General features: G+C 37.0%; 1 protein-coding gene across 1 annotated transcript in view; it reads left to right on the top strand.

Moving 5' to 3' along the window:
- The window catches only part of LOC132130400 (netrin receptor UNC5D-like), a 205,570-nt gene that overhangs the window by 135,015 nt on the left and 51,842 nt on the right, over window positions 1–18,713 (top strand). The window contains exons 3-5 of the mRNA XM_059542106.1: window positions 9,964–10,107; window positions 10,609–10,712; window positions 18,154–18,334. Of these exons, the coding sequence (XP_059398089.1) occupies window positions 9,964–10,107; window positions 10,609–10,712; window positions 18,154–18,334 (429 nt within the window). The remainder of the gene's footprint in view (window positions 1–9,963; window positions 10,108–10,608; window positions 10,713–18,153; window positions 18,335–18,713) is intronic.

Genomic DNA, 18,713 nt, shown 5'->3' with positions numbered 1-18,713 from the left:
AATGTGCATGGAAGGTGGGGGGAGTGCATGTACAGTTCTCTCTCCACCTTCAATACCACGACTTAGGTGCCCTTGAGCAAGGCATCGAACCCCCAACTGCTCCCCGGGCGCCGCAGCATAAATGGCTGCCCACTGCTCCGGGTGTGTGTTCACAGTGTGTGTGTGTGTGTTCACTGCTCTGTGTGTGTGCATTTCGGATGGGTTAAATGCAGAGCACAAATTCTGGGTATGGGTCACCATACTTGGCTGAATGTCACTTCACTTCATCAGCTGCACCTGCGTTGGACCATGAAACTGTGTAATTATTATTATACTGTAAATATCACCCCAGATTTGTTTGTTTATCTAATTTTATGCATTTGTGTTTGGCTCTGATTCAGAACAAAGATTCACAGGCATTAATAGAGAAGTAAAAGGAAAGCTCCGGCTTTTCCGGCTCATGTTTGATGAAAGCCGTCAGGAAGACCGGCCAGCTTGCAGGTCTGTTTCAGAATTAGCCAGCTCAGTTTCCTTCCTGTGGCCAAACACACAGTAACAGCAGAGCTGGCTAACAGGACTGGACACCACTGTGATTCTCTGGCATACAAACAGAATCACTTACAAGCAGGACAGAATAATCACCTCCCAGCATCATTCGAATCTCTTTTGGCTACTAATGCGACTGTTGTATTATAAACATGAGCTTTAAAATCTGCTACTACAGTTACATTTTAAATATAGAGATGTCATAGGATTAGTCCATCCAAAAACTATTGTCATCTTTTACTCAATCTCATGTCGTCCCAAACCCATGTGACCTGTATCATCATCTTCAGAACGTAAAAAAAAAATTTATTTGGAAACATTCTTCTAAAGGAAAAACAAAATAGGTAATATTGAAAATAACCACAAATGGGAGATTGTTGCATGAAATGAGCATTGTTATATAAGCTAAAAGCACGATGATGACAATGAATGTTTTCCTAGGGTGATGTCTAAAGAATGCCTGTGGGTCAATGGGGGTTCAGGTTGTGTGACTTTGCAGACACACCTCAGGCGTTGGTGGTTCACTGTGCGGGCAACGATTCATTATTCAGTCATGTTGAGAGTGTGCATCCAGTGCATTATCACACATTTGTGCACCTGTGCTTGATAAAATGTGCTGGTTTGTTTAATAATAATGAGGACCGTGTTGGCTTTTATGCTGGCGTTTCATGAAAATGTATTTGATGGGGCTCTGTGAGCTGCAGTGCCCGTGAGGTGTCAGTTGCTCGTGTTGCCAGGGGTGATAATCATCATGTCTGCAATTGATAGCAAATGGCTGTAGGAATTGTTCGGCCAAAAATGAAATTTCTGTCATTACTTACCAGTTGGCTGCTGTATTCCAAGTCTTTTAAAGTTACCTGAAAGCTTTGTGTGTGAAACAGAACAAACTTTTGTCCTTATTCTCTGAAAACCTCCCCTCAGTTGAGTTGTTAGAACATGAACAGCTACCAGTGGTTGAAGTTGACATCCGGATCAATGAACAAATCATTCATTTGAATCATTTATTTTTAAGGAACCAGTTGATTTGGTTCAGCAATTTGTTCATGAATCAGACTATTCCAGAGTTAGAAGTTGAATTGTTCAATCATTTGATTTATTGTTCCAGTTACAGCAGTTCTCAAGTTGATTCAATGAATGAATGATTCTTTTGAGTCAGTTTGTTTCAATCAGCTTAAACCATCTGTTAGTGAATCGGACTGAATCATTCTCAAGTTGGACTAATTCATACTAGAATCGAAAGTAGAATTTTTTTGTTTACTGGTTTAAATTATCTGTTACAGCGGTGGTATTGTTAAAAGCCTGTGATTATCACTCATCCGTTTTCTGCTGTATGAGGGAGTGAAACGAGTGATCCAGTTCATAATGAACCAGTTGGTCCTTTTCATGAATAATGTTTGAATGGTAAAATTTTTGGGATGAAATCCCTATTTTAGTCAACAGCTGAAACTGTAAGTGTGTAGAGGTCTTAAAAAAACAACAACATCAACTAAAAACTTTTTTAAGAAATTTTATTTTAGCCGCCACAGGAAGTGCCTCACCGGCCAACGCTTAGCCTGTTGTCATTGCTATGGATATAGGCTGGAAGAGAGCAGCAGGGCAGGGCAGTGCAGATCAACAGTCAGCAAGAGCAGCATAACCCCACTGCTTTCTGATCAATACATATCACACAGCTAAAGCCTCTGATCCTACTACCACTGAGAAAAAAAAGATAGACAGACTGAGAGCAAAAAAGAAAAGAGAGGAGGAGTGCTTCATTAGGAGCATGATAACGATAGAGATCTGTCAAAGGAGAGATTTAGGGAGTTGAATGGAGGGATGCATGGAGAAAGATGGTGGGTGAGGGAGAAATTAGAGAAAAAAGATTAAAAAGATTTAAGGGAAAGAGGGTGAGAGGATGCAAGAAATGGACAAGAAGTCTAGGAGGAAAAGAGTTAAGGGAGTAGTTTCCTCAAAAATGTAACTTACAAGTCCTGTATGAACAAAAAAGATAATATTTGGAAGAAAGTTCACAGCATATTTTGATTAGTGGTTTTCATAAAAGTATGCCAGTGTATCTTGCCTTTTCAGTGTCTAGAAGTATGAAAAAGTGCAACATAAACAGTTTACGCAATATCTGCTTTTGTGTTCCACCTAAAATAGAAAGCCAAAATGGGTTGGATTGACATTAGGCTGAGTAAATTATATTAGAATTTTCATATTTTTGGGTGAACGGTCTCTTTAAAATGTCACTGTATGGTGAACATCCAGTGGGCTGATGGATAAACAGGAGATAGATGAGAGAAGACACTTGGAAGGCAACTACAGAGGGAGGGAAAGAGGGATACAGCAAGAGATGGAGGGTGAGATAGTCCTCACCTGCTGTTTGGTGACTGCAAGAGGGACTGACATCCAGCATTCTGCATTAAGATCACAGCTAGCTCTCTGCGCTATATCATCTACCGCCAACAGAGAAAGACAGACATGAGACAAGATGCATTGAGATCCAGGAAGGACAAAGATGGTGGAGAAAAAAAGAGGAGAGGAAGTTTGAAAGAGATGGAGGAAGGGAAAAGAAAATGCATGTGCGTACGGATCCTCAGGGCCAAAAGCACTATACATGAACATGCAAACAACTGCAAAATAAGCTGTAGCTGCAATCCAGGATTATAAACAGGAACTGTTTGGACTTCTCACAGACATGTTAACAAAAGGCTTTGATTCAGGATTAGCAGTAGCACTGTCAGTCAAGACACTACCAAGCATGCTCAGAATGTCTAAAAGGGCTTTTGAGCACTTTTTCAGTGTCATGTCACCTCAGTAATGTCATGATTATAATAAACTAAATGATCACAGTTTATAAATATTATCACGGTATTGTTAAAATATGCAGGAAATGTTCAAAAGGTACTGATATACAGGCTATTATCATTTCACCAAGCCTTATATACAAAATCAACAGACCAGAAACAAATAAAATTAGCAGCACTTTGTTTGCATATGCATTAAATAATAAAATAAAAAAACAGTGTTGTTTGGGAGACTTCAAGATAGCAAAGTTTTAACATAGTTTAAGGCCACATGTGCAGCTAAATTCAGTTGTCATTGCACCTTTAACTGCTTAATCCTGCTTTGCATACACACAGTTAAGTAATGTACGGGAGTGACCCGCATTACTACGCATTATACAACTGAAATAACTCTTGAAAAATTCAGGTTTTGATAACTGCATTTGTGGAAATTCTATGCAGCGTGTATGAAACTGAGCTAAAAAACTAGTCATTAAATACGAATCAGAATTGTGTCTTTCCTGTATGTGCAGTGCAAGAAATCACAGGGTATGTTTTGACACATTGGTGTTGCCAGATCTTGCTAGAAAAAAAAATAAAAGAAAAAGAAATAAAAGAAATATGTAGTTCATGTTGGCCACAATTATTGGCACCCAATTATTGCAACGTTCTTTTATAACAGTTCTGAGTTTTCTCCTAGAATGCCCGTGAGATTGGAGAACACCTGAAAAGAGATCAAAGACCATTCCTTGAGAATCACTCCAGATCCTTCAGATTCCCAATTCTATGGTGGTGATTCTTCTTTTCAGTTCACCCCACTCATTTCTACAGAGGACAGGGACGGCCATGGCAGAAGCTTCATTTTGTGCTCAGTGACACATTTTTGTGTTAACTTTGATGTTTTGGATCCTTGTCCCGATGGGAGATAAGATTTCTAACAGAGGAAGTCAGGTTTCGATTTTTTATTTGTTGGTATTTGATAGAACCCATGATGCCATGTATCTGAACAAGGTGTCCAGAACCTCTGGCAGAAAAATATTAAAGATCCAGCAGTATATTTAACCGTGAACATGGGGTACTTTTTTCATAATTCAAATATAGAGCGGTACAAACTGTTGGACATTTTATCATGGTTTATCGTCAAACTGGTAACCATTTTATCTCTAGTCATGTCACACAAATACACCCATTATGCAGTTTGAAATCGTTTTGAATGCGGCACTGACAAGCATCGTCTTTCCATGCGGTCAACTGTGATTTTTATCCCTGTAGTGGCCCTATAAACTCTCATACACACTGTGTGTCTACAGGATCAGAAGGCTCACAAGGATGGCACAGACCTCCCTCTGCTTAAAGAGCTCAAAGCCAACAGTCGGACAATATTCACACACGCAAACACACAGCTGCAGCCTGACTGCTGCCAGCAGTAGGAGAGGGATCAGATCTGTTGGTCTCTGCCAAGCCCTGGGAGAGCAAGGACACTTTGGATGTTCCATCACTGGACGTGCAGATCCAGACACTGAGACATTGTTACTGTTGTGAGATGCCGATTTGGTTCTTCTAATCTCTCCCAGAACTCTCCTGTGCCACTAAGCCACAAGCCAGATCCCTGATCCCTGACTGACACACACACACACACACACCAGTCACCAAATGCTGGAACAGAAAAAGAAAGAAAAGGGGAATGAGGACCATGGGCGAGCAAAGCCACCACTGACTCTCTTGGAGACTAGGGGCCCTCCAACTCTGAATCTGGCGTGAAAAGTACACCAGGGATGAAGACATGAGCCTGTCTGGAAACAAGAGAAGGAATACATGAATGTGTTGGGATCAGGAATTAGAGGATGAAGAAAAAAGGAAATGGATTTTTTCTCTCTCTTGGATGGAAGCTAGGATCATTTAGAGGTCAAACACAGTATAACAGTAGCGTAATTTTACAGTTCAGTATACATATAGTATATAGTGTGTGTGTATATGTGTATATATCAGTGGTATTCTGAAATGAAGGCAATTCCTTTTTTATCACATGTACAGTAAATTCCTGTCCCAGTCATTTGTTCTTGGTTAGATAAACATTACTTACCCTACCAGAAAAAATAATAATAAAATAAATAAACTATTCTATTTTTACATGAAAATGTAATCTGTTTTATTAAAACCAAGTATGAATCTTGTAATCTAAAATAATAACTCAAGGCAGTAACGATTTAAACAAATATATTTTGATATAAAATATTACATTTCCTATATTTTTTATTAAATATTTTGAAAAAAAATGCATTTTTGAATTTAGCAGTTTTCCAGTATACATATGAATTAGCAGTTAATCAATTTATTAAAGAACAAATGTTTTTCAGAATTTTGGCATCATTATAGCTTCTAATTAATATATATGAATCAAACTTTACACATATTCTTTCTTATGTTATGAAACTACAGAATTTATTATTTGTATAATATATACTTCTTGATTTAATTCCTAAAAGCTTTCAGCAGTATTTTAATAAATTAAATTTTTAATAAATATCATAATTTATTATGACATATGCATAAATACTTGTGCTTCAATATTAATTTTAATACAGAAATATATATATATATATATATATATATATATATATATATATATATATATATATATATATATATATATATATATATATAAACGAATGTTTGTATGTATATTGGTAATATATGCAATATATAAAAACATAGTTGAACTGAAAACTAAAATCAAAATTTCCTAAGCACTGGAGTGCTGAAGTTGTGTAAGCCTGCCTGCTTGTCAAACATAATGTTTTTAATATTGCATGAACAAATCAAATAAGACGTTCCCAGCAATGCATTTAATCATGAGAATCAGTTGGAATGAGCACAGGATGTTAAAAAGCTCTATTCCTAATAGATGCATAGACATTTCAGCAATCCATAGTGGGTACAGAGCTTGGCACAAGTTCAGGAATACAATATGTCTGTGTGTTTACATGCACAGTATGAAAAGAATAACCAAAACTCTCAGAAGAAGCCAAGTGTGTATTAGAGCCACTCCAGAGAGGAATACAACAGGGTATTGGAAGCACTATAGATGTGTATCTTGGCTTCGTAGTTAATCCATGGCCTCAAGGTCTTTGGCAGCCATAACAGGACGTCGAATTTGGTTGGTTTGTGGGAGATTTTCTTCTATCTACTCTAATGGATGCATCAGAAACAATGGGTTTACTATCGCATATGCCAGGGTCTATGTGCTTCCTGTAAGGCCACACACAACACTGGCATCAACTCCAGCGTTCTCAATATGCAACACATTCATAATCATTAGTCATGCTTTACTGTTTTCTACTTTCTTTTGTCTGTACACACACACTCTGTCTCAGTCTGGGGCCTGAAATTATGATTTATATGGTTTATTTAAAGTCAACAGTGCCTCCAGTGAAACATTTTCCTCCATGGCAGCATTTTGTCCGAGCAGTCACACTCAAGCTTCTTGTCGTTTAGTTTCAAACTTGGCTTGAGTGTCTCGATTCCTCTGGGTATCTGTGGATGAGCGCTGGAAGGTTCCAGTTTCTTGGCTGCATCCCCAGGGGTGGAATTGGATGCGACAGAATCTGTATCTGAGGTGGTGTGTACATATCTTCTTGCCAATAGCAATGAATTGAGAAAATGTACCATATATATATATATATATATATATATATATATATATATATATATATATATATATATATATATATATATATATATATATACACATACAATTTTTTTCTTAGAACAATGAAATTGACATTTGATTTTGCAGAAGTCATCTTTTCAATCATATTTTAGAGCCAGTACATCAACGCAGCCAGTATGCTGTCTTAATGTAATGCAAATCAAACAATTTGCCTACATAGAAAGATCAAACGAAAACTGTGTGTATGGAAACACAAATATTTCCGTCATTATTAGACAGTCATATTAGCAGAGTGCGTTAGTGTCTTTGATTTGATTCACTTGCATCTCTTCAGATAAAAAACACAAACTATTCTAGCAATTTAAACCAGCAGTTCCTAGTGAAGTAATAACCCTTTATTTATTATTATTATTATAATTTATAAATCCAATTTGGCTCTTGGTAAATTTAGGGCTGCAGTAACTACAACATTTTTGTGGAAAACAATGGGTTTTTTCAGGATTCTTTGAGTGGGAAGTTCATAATTTATTTGTAAAAGAAATCTATGTCATTGTTGTCAATTTAATGTATCCTTACTGAATAAAAGTACTAATAGCAGTATTCACATGACATTTACAGCTCAAGTGATTGACTCAAAACATCCTGGCAGCAGAACTGAGAGAACATGAGCAAAGATGGTTGAGCATTGCCAAGCAACTGCCAATGAGATAAATAGGAATGCACAGACATTTTTCTCCTGGTATTAAAGACCTACTTGATCTGTTCAGGTTATTTTGCCAATTCATTTAGAGGTCTCACTTTCAGCATGTATAATCCTGAGTGCAACTGTACAAGTATTTTCATTTCATATTATCCACAGGAGCCTTCATTGTTGGCCATATATTCAACATTATCCTGTGAATATACATATTTGATTGATTGTATCTTTTTTATGTTATTTGATTGATTATATCTTTTTTTATGTTATTTGATTGATATCTTTTTTGTTATTTTTAGTTAAAAATGGTCCTTATCAATAAAATTATTCCCTTTAAAAATTATTACAAAAATATTATAAAAAAATTTTTAGTTATTTTTTTGCGGGTTTTGGTGAGCTTTTGGGCTGGAAATCATCCACATGATCTGGCAATATTGCCTGCCTCTTCCACCACCACCACTGCTGCTGCTGCTCTCTTTTCTCTTCCTTTTGGCACAGGAATCTCAGTTTCTGTTCTGTCAGTTTTGTTCTGTTCTTCACTGTTTGAAAGATAATCATTCAGATTTAAAGGATTATAGATGCTTAGAGTCCTGACCTGACTCAGTCTCCCTTTATTTAGCAATACACTTTTCATTTCAAATTCTCTCTCTCTCCCTCTCTCTGCTCATATCTCACAGCCAAGCATGCTTCTCGGACTGAGCAATATCAAATTGATTTTCCATTGCTTACCTTAATATCATTAAAGATGAGTCTCATTTTCTCTCAGCAGAGTAAATGCACCCGCAGAGACCCACATGGAGGCTCGCATTAACGCTGCCGTCTGCGACAGTGTTTCATAGTTGTAATTCTCCCTCTGCTCACTCTTAACATAATTGTGTCTCTAATTCGCATAACAGTTTCATTTAAAATGTTTTCACTTTTGTAACCATTAACTCGTTCTCATATATCGGGTCTCTCTTTTGTGGGGGCGTGTCTTGACTCGACACTCACCATTTCCCTGGCTCGTATATTTTGGATGCATTTTGCAAAGCTTTCCGGGAATTGGCTGTGAGAAAAGTGTAATCCACCACCTCAAATGTTTCCTGCATAATTTAATGTTTGGTCTGCACGACAACAGTACTAAAATTAGGATTATGACAGAAAGGATACATTATAGAGCAGTCTGGGAAGAGAGAAGCATGGTTGAAGAGGAGCCTGGGGAACATTTTAAAAATTCTCTACAGGAAAATGTGCATTATTATGATTCCCATAATCCTGCTTTCTGACTCATACCATTTTTGCTCTTTAATCTGTTACCTGGTCATGGTTGTTGCAAGAGCCACAAGGGTTCGGAGAGTTCATTAAACACAAACTAGGCCCAAATGGTCTTATGCAATATTGGAATTAAATGAACATTAGAGGATTATGATAGATCTGTGGTAAAAGCAGGGCTGTTTATTTTTGAACCTTCTGAGGGAATATGGCTTAACTGGCTTTTAATTTTAGTGCCTGCTATTTGTTTAACTCCATTTAAAGTTAAAGTTAAAGTTAAAGTTAAAGCTGTAATCTTTTCATAGCTTGCAGTTTATATATATATATATATATATATATATATATATAGATAGATTTATTTCTTTCAATCAGTCATAACAGTATGCATGTAGTGTATCAGGGACCAAAAATCTAATTGGGATTCTCAGTTAGAGTGACATTATTAAATGTGAAAAAAATGTAATGTCCGCAACACTGCTTTTAACTCTTTTATCAAATATGGGAGTTAAAAGCAGTGTTGCGGACATTACATTTATTTCACTTTAATAGTTTATTTTTTCCTGCACCTGCCAGAATGTGGGATGTGCACACAATTACTTGTTTAACATTATTAAATGTGCACAGAAAAATTTACACCTACACACAAATATAACTAGAAAATGTCAAATTCTATTGCTGAGTCAAAAATAGGGATGATCAACAATTATATTTTGCTTCACAAAGACGTAAAAAACTTGTGCGCAGAGCCTGGAATCAGTGAATCGTAAGAGAGAGAGAGAGAAGCGTTTAGGAAAACACTTTGATTATTCAGTTCACTGTGCAAACAATGTGGTATAAAACATTTTAACAGGTTACACTGCTTTTTTTCCACGGGTGGGGGGGGGGGGAGTAGCTCATTACTGGAAAAGCTGCATTGTTTTGGAAACTGAAGCTGAGCGGAGTTTATAGCATTGCTACCTTTAGTTAGTACTGATTTTCAAAGACTGTTGCCATTATAAAATGTGGATCATGTCTCTTTTTCATTCTTAGTACTTCCATTTTTCCTTTGCGTGCAGGGCTAAAAATCCGCGAAGTGATGATAAATGTGTCCAGACAGCAGGTGGAGGACTTCCATGGACCAGAGGACTACTGGTGTCTGTGTGTGGCCTGGAGTCATCTGGGCACCTCCAAGAGTCGCAAAGCCACTGTCCGCATTGCATGTCAGTATAATTTCCATTATATATATATATATATATATATATATATATATATATATATATATATATATACATAACTTACATTTTTTTCTAATAATATTTTATACAACATGGCTATTATTTATTTATTTATTTATTTATTTTACAGCACCAAATGGAATTGCATAAATACTATAAATTACTTTCCAAATAGGTTTCCCTAACTTTTGTTCTTTGTGCTACTGCAAAGATAAAACCAGCATTATTTTAATATTGTTTATATACAATTATGTTAATAAAAACTGAAAATAGTCGGCACTCCTAGCCTTTAAAAATACAAAAAATTACATTAGTTGACCTGCAAAAGAATTTTTCTGTAGAGGTCATTTTATGCTATGAATATGTTAATATTGAATACTCATCACATTTTAATCATCATTCAAATTGTTTTAAAAAAAAATCTTCTTGATTTAGCTAGTTACGTAGAAGCTACATGCTATCGGTGTTCTTTTGGTTTCCATATAGACCTAAGGAAGAATTTCGAACAGGAGCCGCAGGGGATGGAGGTGCCGATCAATGGCATGATCGTTCTCCACTGCCGCCCACCTGAGGGAGTACCTGCAGCTGAGGTGAGTGCGGCATATCGCCCTCTACCTGTCTGGATATGTGAATTTTCATTCTCTTGAACAGAATTTAAAAGGACAAATCAATTAGTCGATGTTGGCATTCAGTGCACTGTTTGTATTTTGCCTTATAGGCATTTGAGGAGCATTCTTTCCCACAAATTAGGGATGAGTGGGGTTGTATTTGCGAGCAAGAACCGGTGTGTGCATTATCATTATCGTAGTCAGGGTTCTGGAACGGTGATATATTCAAAAGTGCATTTGCATGCTCAGCGCAGGATTTGCAGTGCATTTACATGTGTGTGTTGATTTTCTGGTTGTTTTAGAACTTTCTAATTTCCTTCTATATTTTTTCTTTGTACAGTATATGTCCTGAATAATATGTGCTTTTCGAAACAAGAACTGCCCCGTGGTTCTCAGTTCCAGCAAGAGATAAAAGATTTAGCTCAAATGGACAGTTTGTGTTACTGTAGGCCCCTCGTTTTCTACTTGCTGGGTCACTCACAAGGCCTTTTGTTTGATATGCATGAATGCCAGCTCAGAGAAGAACACAGACTTTGAATAATGCAGAGCAAACCCCATCCTAAACCTCTGAACTGCTGTACACTGTCCTAAGAAAAGTAATTCTCCTGAGAATAGGGTTGTAGTGGGAAGCAGCAGTTGGACTATATATCTATCTGTCTGTCTATCTGTCTTTCTGTCCGTCTGACTGTCTCAGTTTTTGTTGTAACTTTAGAATCTGATTTCAAGTTTTCAGCAAGAAGTGATACTGAATTCTGTGAGCGTCAAAGAAGTGTTCTGAGAAACCGCTCTCAGGTTCGTCTCAGTGACTCCAAGTGTATAATATCGAACCTCCTACAGACTTTTGTGATGGGCTTTGGAGGATATCCATGTGCTTAGTGGAAATCAAACTGCAATTGCTTCTCATAAACCAAGTGTCATATTATTATCATCCCCCACATTCTAGCTAGATAATGAGTTATACCAATGCATTTGCCTCTCTGAGATTCCTTGTTTTTTTTTTTGTTTTTTTTTTTTATGCCACTCTGTGTTCTTTGTAGTAGTTTCAGAGCAAGTAATGCTTAAACTAGGCCACCACCACATTTCAACATCAGCTTTGAAAAAAAGAAAAGAAAAGCATATCAACTCGTGCCATCTGTCATGTTGGAAACGGATCCAAAATGGCTGTATGATGAGCTGCCGTCTGTGATCTGGAGGGAAGCAGCCATGCACCATCACTACAGCTAATCAATAGTTACTAGAGCCAGCATGGCAATGCTGCTGAAAAGGATAGTCAGGCTTAGGCGATGTTCGAGACGGAGCCAAGATCCGGGTCCAGAGGTCTCTATGCCAGAATGGTTTGTCGCTGGAGATTACAGGTCGGCAGTTGAATGCTCCCTCTGTAATCATTACTGCTCAAAGTCTAAAGGTCAAGCTGAAGAACTCTGCCACTGGTAAACATATAAGCCAAGATGGCTTCCCCGTTGGTTGGCTGATACCATCTTTGGACAGGACACAAGTCTGGCAGAGACTGGAAATTGATCAAGGGCTCGGAGAGCGTTGGCAGGTCATTGCTGACACGCCACCGCTGCGCTTCAAGCGGGTTCATTATTTTGCTCTTGATTCTGGCAGTGAAACGTGAAAGCTTGATTAAATTGCTTGTATTTGAGTTTTTTTTTCTTTTCTTTTCTTTCTTTTTCTAAAGACATTTGCGAAAGGTCACAGGCTCGTAACAATTTTGTCATTGTTTATTCTGGCATATGTCATCTTTGTCGTTTGTTTGTTCCCCGCTTGAATGGAAACCTGTTTAGAAAATAGCATTTCCCTGGAGCTATAAGATCATCTCTGTTGAATAATGAATGTAACATAATTAAAACAATTACACCAACAAGGAAATGAAAGTGCGATATTAACTGTCAAAGTAAAGTTCATGCAGATTACTCACAGCTAAGACGGGAGAAAAAAGGCTCTCAATAACTTTGAAAGATCAGACCGATCATTAAGCTCATATTAACTTCACAATCCTCATCCAGCAATGCAATTAATCATTCAGTCTGATGAAGCAAAGTCATTTAAAGTGCTTAAAATGTAATTATTCAGCAATAAACATGGCACGGGCTGCGCTGTCAAGAGTAGGATGCGAAGGAAGGACACATCCGGTCTGTTCTAACCTCACGCCCGAAATAGCGCAGTTGGATTTAGAAAGTTCATTTCTTTAATGTGATTCAGTGAAAGTAACCGTAACGCTCGTAAGGGGCCACAGACTTAATTGAAGCAAAGTGATGCAAAGGGACTTTAATGAAACTGGAACTTAATTGAGTAGGATGGAACAAACCCGGACAAGACCTCCTTTTGTAATTGCCTTCTTGTCACTTTCACTCTCGTTCCAAATGAATGTAAATCTTAACCACTTGAGCTGTTATTTTGATTTTTTGAGAATTAGGCATATGCAATATTGGACCCACCGGTGGGTCCCCAGAGTTGATGTGGTTAAGGGTGGTTTTTGCCCAGAATGACGATGTTATGAGGTGTTGTACCCGTTTCAGGGCTAATTGGATTGACCTGTTAGGGATGTGCCATATTCAGTGTTGAGAATGAGCCTGTTTTTTTTTTTTTTGTTTTTTTTTTGACATAGCCACCCGGAAAGTTTGTCCATGTTGTTGGCCTCTAGGAACGTCTCAACTTAACAACATGATTAACTGCATTATGAAAATCCTTAATGGCGGCAAATGCCAGCAGTGTTTCTTTGAGAAGGGTCTGGCTGCAGACATGCACTCTCAGACACACACATGTGCATTTAGATACATGCACTCTCAGTCTCACGTATGCGCAATTGGACACATGCACTCTCAGACACACGCATGCGCACTGTTTTAAATGCACGGCATGCATAAAGGCCAATCAACTTGATACATAGGATTTAACAGTCGCAAAATTATTATAACACTTTAACTTAGACTTACAAAAATTTGTCTTAAAGTTTTTTCTTGACAAAAATGTAGTCAATATCATCATGTTCATGAATTTTAGTAAATTTTAGTCAAAATTGGTTATAATTTTAGTTGCTTTTTAGTTGTTAATGTCTAAAATGCATTAATTTAAACATGTACAGTAAATAATTGTAGCATATGAGTTTACTGATATATTAGCAATTCTTTTGTTGTTACTATCTTGTGAGTTTAGAGACTGATTAGAATATTAGTATGTAGATTAGAATACTAGTATTACCTAGTGTGTAACTTATTTCAAGTTTATCTGTGCATTCAGATCATTGTCTGTGCAAAAGCTGTTATATTAGGTTTGTTGTGGATGTTGCTGATTTATCTCATAATGTGGGTGTTGCTTCAATTTTGGGTACTTTTGTTTTTATCTTGTAGTTGTTTTTAATCAAAACTAACAAAAATATATTATGGGGTTTTTTTTTTTTTATCCGTTTTGGGTCAACTGTTTTGGCATGAAAATATTTCACCAAGCCTTTACACCCATGATTTATTTTAGTGCTTTTCAAATGTTTTGTGTATAGATGTAGTACACTTGTACCACACTTAAAAAACTTAACCTGAAAAAAGAGGTGTCATCATTAAATTGCCACCATATCGTAATGAATATTTGACTATTTCTTCTGTGGAACATAAAAAAGATATTGTGAACAATGTTTCAACTTTGACCACATAATAAAAGGAAATTGGGTCCAAAAAAATATTTTGACATTCAGTGCAATAAAAAAAAAAAAACCTTTTTCATTTTCTTCTTTTGTGTTTCACATAAAAAAATTATGTCATACAAAATAAATAAAGTCAACATGAGGGTGACTAAATGATGTGTCATTTTCAAAAAACTGCATTTTTGGGTGAACTATCATTGTAAAATATAAAAATCTATAATAAAAATATGACTTATTACATTTTTTTTTATTATGATCCAATAGAGATATAATCATAAATCATTGTATAACCATTTATCAAAATTTTCAACCATATTTATTGTTAGCAAATGATTGGTTACCAAGGAAACAACAGTGTAGATGAAGAGCTTGAGATAAAATATGATATATGTGATGTTAATAAACACATATAGGTAAATTGACATTATTTTCCAGTAATGCATGTATATTCACTCTTGGATATTGTCAGACTTATTAGACTAATAAGAGTGTGAAATATCATCTGGAAGAGAGTTTATTTTCTAAAAGTACACAATGTCAAGTGTGGCCATATAAGAAGAAGCACCTATAAAGTATATAGGATTCATTTTAGTGAGTTAATTAAAACACTGGTGAAGTGTTTTAGTTGACAAGTGTTCAGCTTAAGCAGAACTTTATTTCAGCTTTTTTTTCTGTTTCTATGAAGTTCTCAAAATATTAAACTCCATCTTTAGAATGTGCTCTCAGATTTTATCTTTCGGTTCCCCAGACAATCCCGATGTCCTGTGGGCTCTCAAAGATGTAGTGTCCTTGGAAACTCCCGCAGGCCTGTATAACCAGTGTAATGGTGGTCTGTGCCTTCCAAACCTCCTTTGAAAGAGGTTCAGTTAGCGTGACACAATGGGTTATTGTGTATCTGTATTGTCCTTTGAGCGTCTCAGTTGGTGGGCGTGGCGATCCATGTTCATGGGGCTTTAATTAGAAACAAATGTGCTAATTAAGCAAATCATTTCCTCTGTTCCCTGTCCGGAGGCTTATCACACCCATTTGAATCTGTCCCTCAATATTCATCTTCTCTCTCATCTCTTCATCTCCCAACAACCCAACGCCCCCCCCCCTCCAGAGGTCCACAGCAGACCCAGAAACAGCCTGCGATTTGAATACAAAACACAAAGAATGAGAGGGAATTTCTCCCCAACAGACTCTTATAAGGGAGATGGAGGCACTGATAGAGGAAAAGCTTTAGATTAGGTCTCTGATAGGGAAATCATTTGAATGAAAAATAAAGTGCTTAGATAACAAATGATACAGATCTTCTTTTGAGAGGGTGTTTGGTTTAAAATACAGGCTCTTTTTGGTGCCTTTGATCAGTTAAAACAGGGTTAAAATGCACATGAGACTCAAGAGAAAAAAAGTGTGTACATTTTATATTACTACTCAAAAAACCAATAAATTATTCTTTTTTTTGATAATTATGCTCCTGTACACAGATGATCGTCCCCTGATATATTCTAATAGTCTTGATAATTAACTACTTTCATTAACTCAACAGTTGTCAGTTGAGTAAACAAAAGGAAAAAATCATGCAGTGCCATCTACAAACTATGAACAATAAAACATTTAAAATGTAATGAAAAGCCCCATTCCATGTTCTCACTTCAATTTATATATGGCCTTGTTGTCTTTCAGTCTTTGGCTTGTTTTGTGGTTCTTCAATAACTTAAAGTATATATATAACTTATTTGTTTTAGCTTAATTTGAAAGTTACTCTTTTTTCACCTGTTTCATTGTTCACAAACAGTTTTTCCCCCTCCCTATTGAAGATGCATTCATATTGGAAACAAAGACATCATGCTAATTAGTCAGTTCACCAATTAAAGGGATATGAGAATCTTAATAAACAGCATCATTTTATTTTTATACTTTCTGAATTTTAAAATTTTTCATAGATAAAAAAAATAAAAAATTTATACATTATATCAAAGTCCTTTTAGGCAAGTCGTGCCACTCGGCCGCCATCTTGGCAACGCCTCCGGGCAGCTATTTCAGACTAACAAGACCAGGCTACTATCTAAATGAATGGGCAGAGAGTCAGAACTGCACTTTCACTGGTCACCGGGACATAAAAACTGCATGTATAGAAACAGCAATAAAATCTAATAAAAATCGCTGAAAAAGTTTGATGACTTTGCCCCATAATAAGGTTTAAAACGTGCTTTTCCCCACAGGTTATACTTTTACTACGCATGCGCAAAGGGTTCCTCAACTGTGCGCATACGTCAGTGGAACCAGATGATAGGCTTAAATGTTTCCCGGCTTGACTGTTAAAAGCAGGTGATTGGCTTTCCAGCGGGAGGGGCGGGACATGTGCCTACAACCGCCATCTTTGCCGTTACAGGTTTTCCTTATATAGTTGTATTGAGGATTGAGGAAGTGGCATGTCTCTTATAAATTGTCTCTGATATATATATACATATAATCAAATATATATATATATATATATATATATACATATAATCAAAGACATATATAAATTGTATTTTAGATCAAATAAATTTAGCCTTGTAAGCATAAGAGACTTTCAAAAAATAACTTTACCAACCCCAAACATATAAATACTTCTGATTCTGACAGGTCTGTGATATTTTTCAGCTAGAGTGAAAAGGCGTTATGGAGTCAAAGGAGCAACATGACTGGATTAGCTTTTGAGGTCCAACCATAAACACAGAAGGGAGGCAAAGGAAGGAGAGGAGGAGAGAGTGAGAGAAAGAGAGGACCGATGCAGTCACTGGCGTTCTGGGAGCTCTGGACTGGAACAGAGAAAAGAGTGAAATTAAAAGCATATGATGAAAGAGTTCTCTCCGGCCATCACGAAGATGAGAAAGAGAGAGAGAAATCTCTCACACATGACAATCTGATGGTTGATATATTGATTTTCCTCCCTTCATTATTCTTTAAGGCCTTAGAGAGGGAGTTGAGCAATTTTACTCGCCCCACGTGCGTGTTTGCTACTGTGGTGTTCAAGCGCAGAGGGCGAAAACTTTACACATAAACAGAGATTCCCAAGGGGTGTGCTGTGTTTTTAATCTGCAAACGCGCAGTGACATAAATCAACCCTGCGTCCCCATGTCCTGACGACTGCCGTCCCTCTGGAACGACTTAGAACTAGTGGCTGTTGGCAAACAATTGCAATTTGCACAACCAGCCGTGCGAGGAGGCTGTGTCGTCACACCATTGATACGTTTGGAAATCCTAATGAATCAGATAGCGTCAAATATCAGAGCTGAATAAATAACAGTAAACTGGCATGATGTTTGAGGATGAGCTGTGACCTGTGACCCAATGAAAGTGACGTGTTTGAACGCAACTATGCAGAGGACCTGAGAAAGCAAGCGTCTACTGCATCACATGCTTTTATTGCTATTTATCCGTCTGTGAAAGGTCACACAGAGGTCATTGTGAAGTGCTTGCTGTTTCATTGATACAGCTTGTGTCTTATTTGACAGTGTATCTTGGATTTAATTGGCTGAGCTGGTGTGGGGGCGATGTTTGCCTCAAATAGGCTGTCAAGGAGTGTTGGTTTGTGAAGTCGAGAAAAGCTTGGCAAAAAAAATTAACTCAACATCTACATCCTCCTCAAGAAAATTATAGATTGGTTACAGGAGGGGGGGCTGATTTTTGCTTGTGATCTTGCAGTTGCATTGCTGCTTTCTGGTTGAATTGATGTTAAACTTTCATTAAAACTTTGGGATTTACTCACAAAGGCTGGTTTTAAGCTGTCAGACCTGCCTCTTTTTTTTCCAGGTTGAGTGGCTGAAGAATGAAGAGCTGCTGAGTTCTATTGAAGACATTAATATCGACACTCGAGCTGACCACAACTTGATCATCAATGAAGCAAGGCTGTCTGACTCTGGAAACTACACCTGCCTGGCAAGCAACATTGTTGCTAGGAGACGTAGTGCCACAGCAACAGTCATTGTGTTTGGTATGGAAACATGTTTTGACTATCATTATCATTAAATTATTCTTTTGGTTACTATTTAGTATATTTTACTGTAAAAGTAAAACTAAAACACTGAGTCATTCAGAAACAAAGCAAGTGACTTTCATTAAATCATTCACAACTGATTTGTTTAAAAACACTGATTAATTCAGGGGGAAAAAAACAATAAGCTGTCTTTATAATTGAGTCGTCGAAACATTCACTCAAATGAAACACTCACACGCATAGGCAGTCAGTTGTATTGTTCCTGAATGAATCAGCATTTTTGAAAGATTCAGTTAAATGAATAAATTACTGAATCGCTCTTTAAGACTTGTAACCATCTACACATGTAATGATTTAAACTCTAAAAAGAGTGACT

This window comes from Carassius carassius, chromosome 47 (assembly GCF_963082965.1).
Source record: "Carassius carassius chromosome 47, fCarCar2.1, whole genome shotgun sequence".
Lineage (NCBI taxonomy): Eukaryota > Metazoa > Chordata > Actinopteri > Cypriniformes > Cyprinidae > Carassius > Carassius carassius.
Note: the sequence above shows the minus strand (reverse complement) of the source record. Positions and strands in the feature narration are given on the sequence as shown.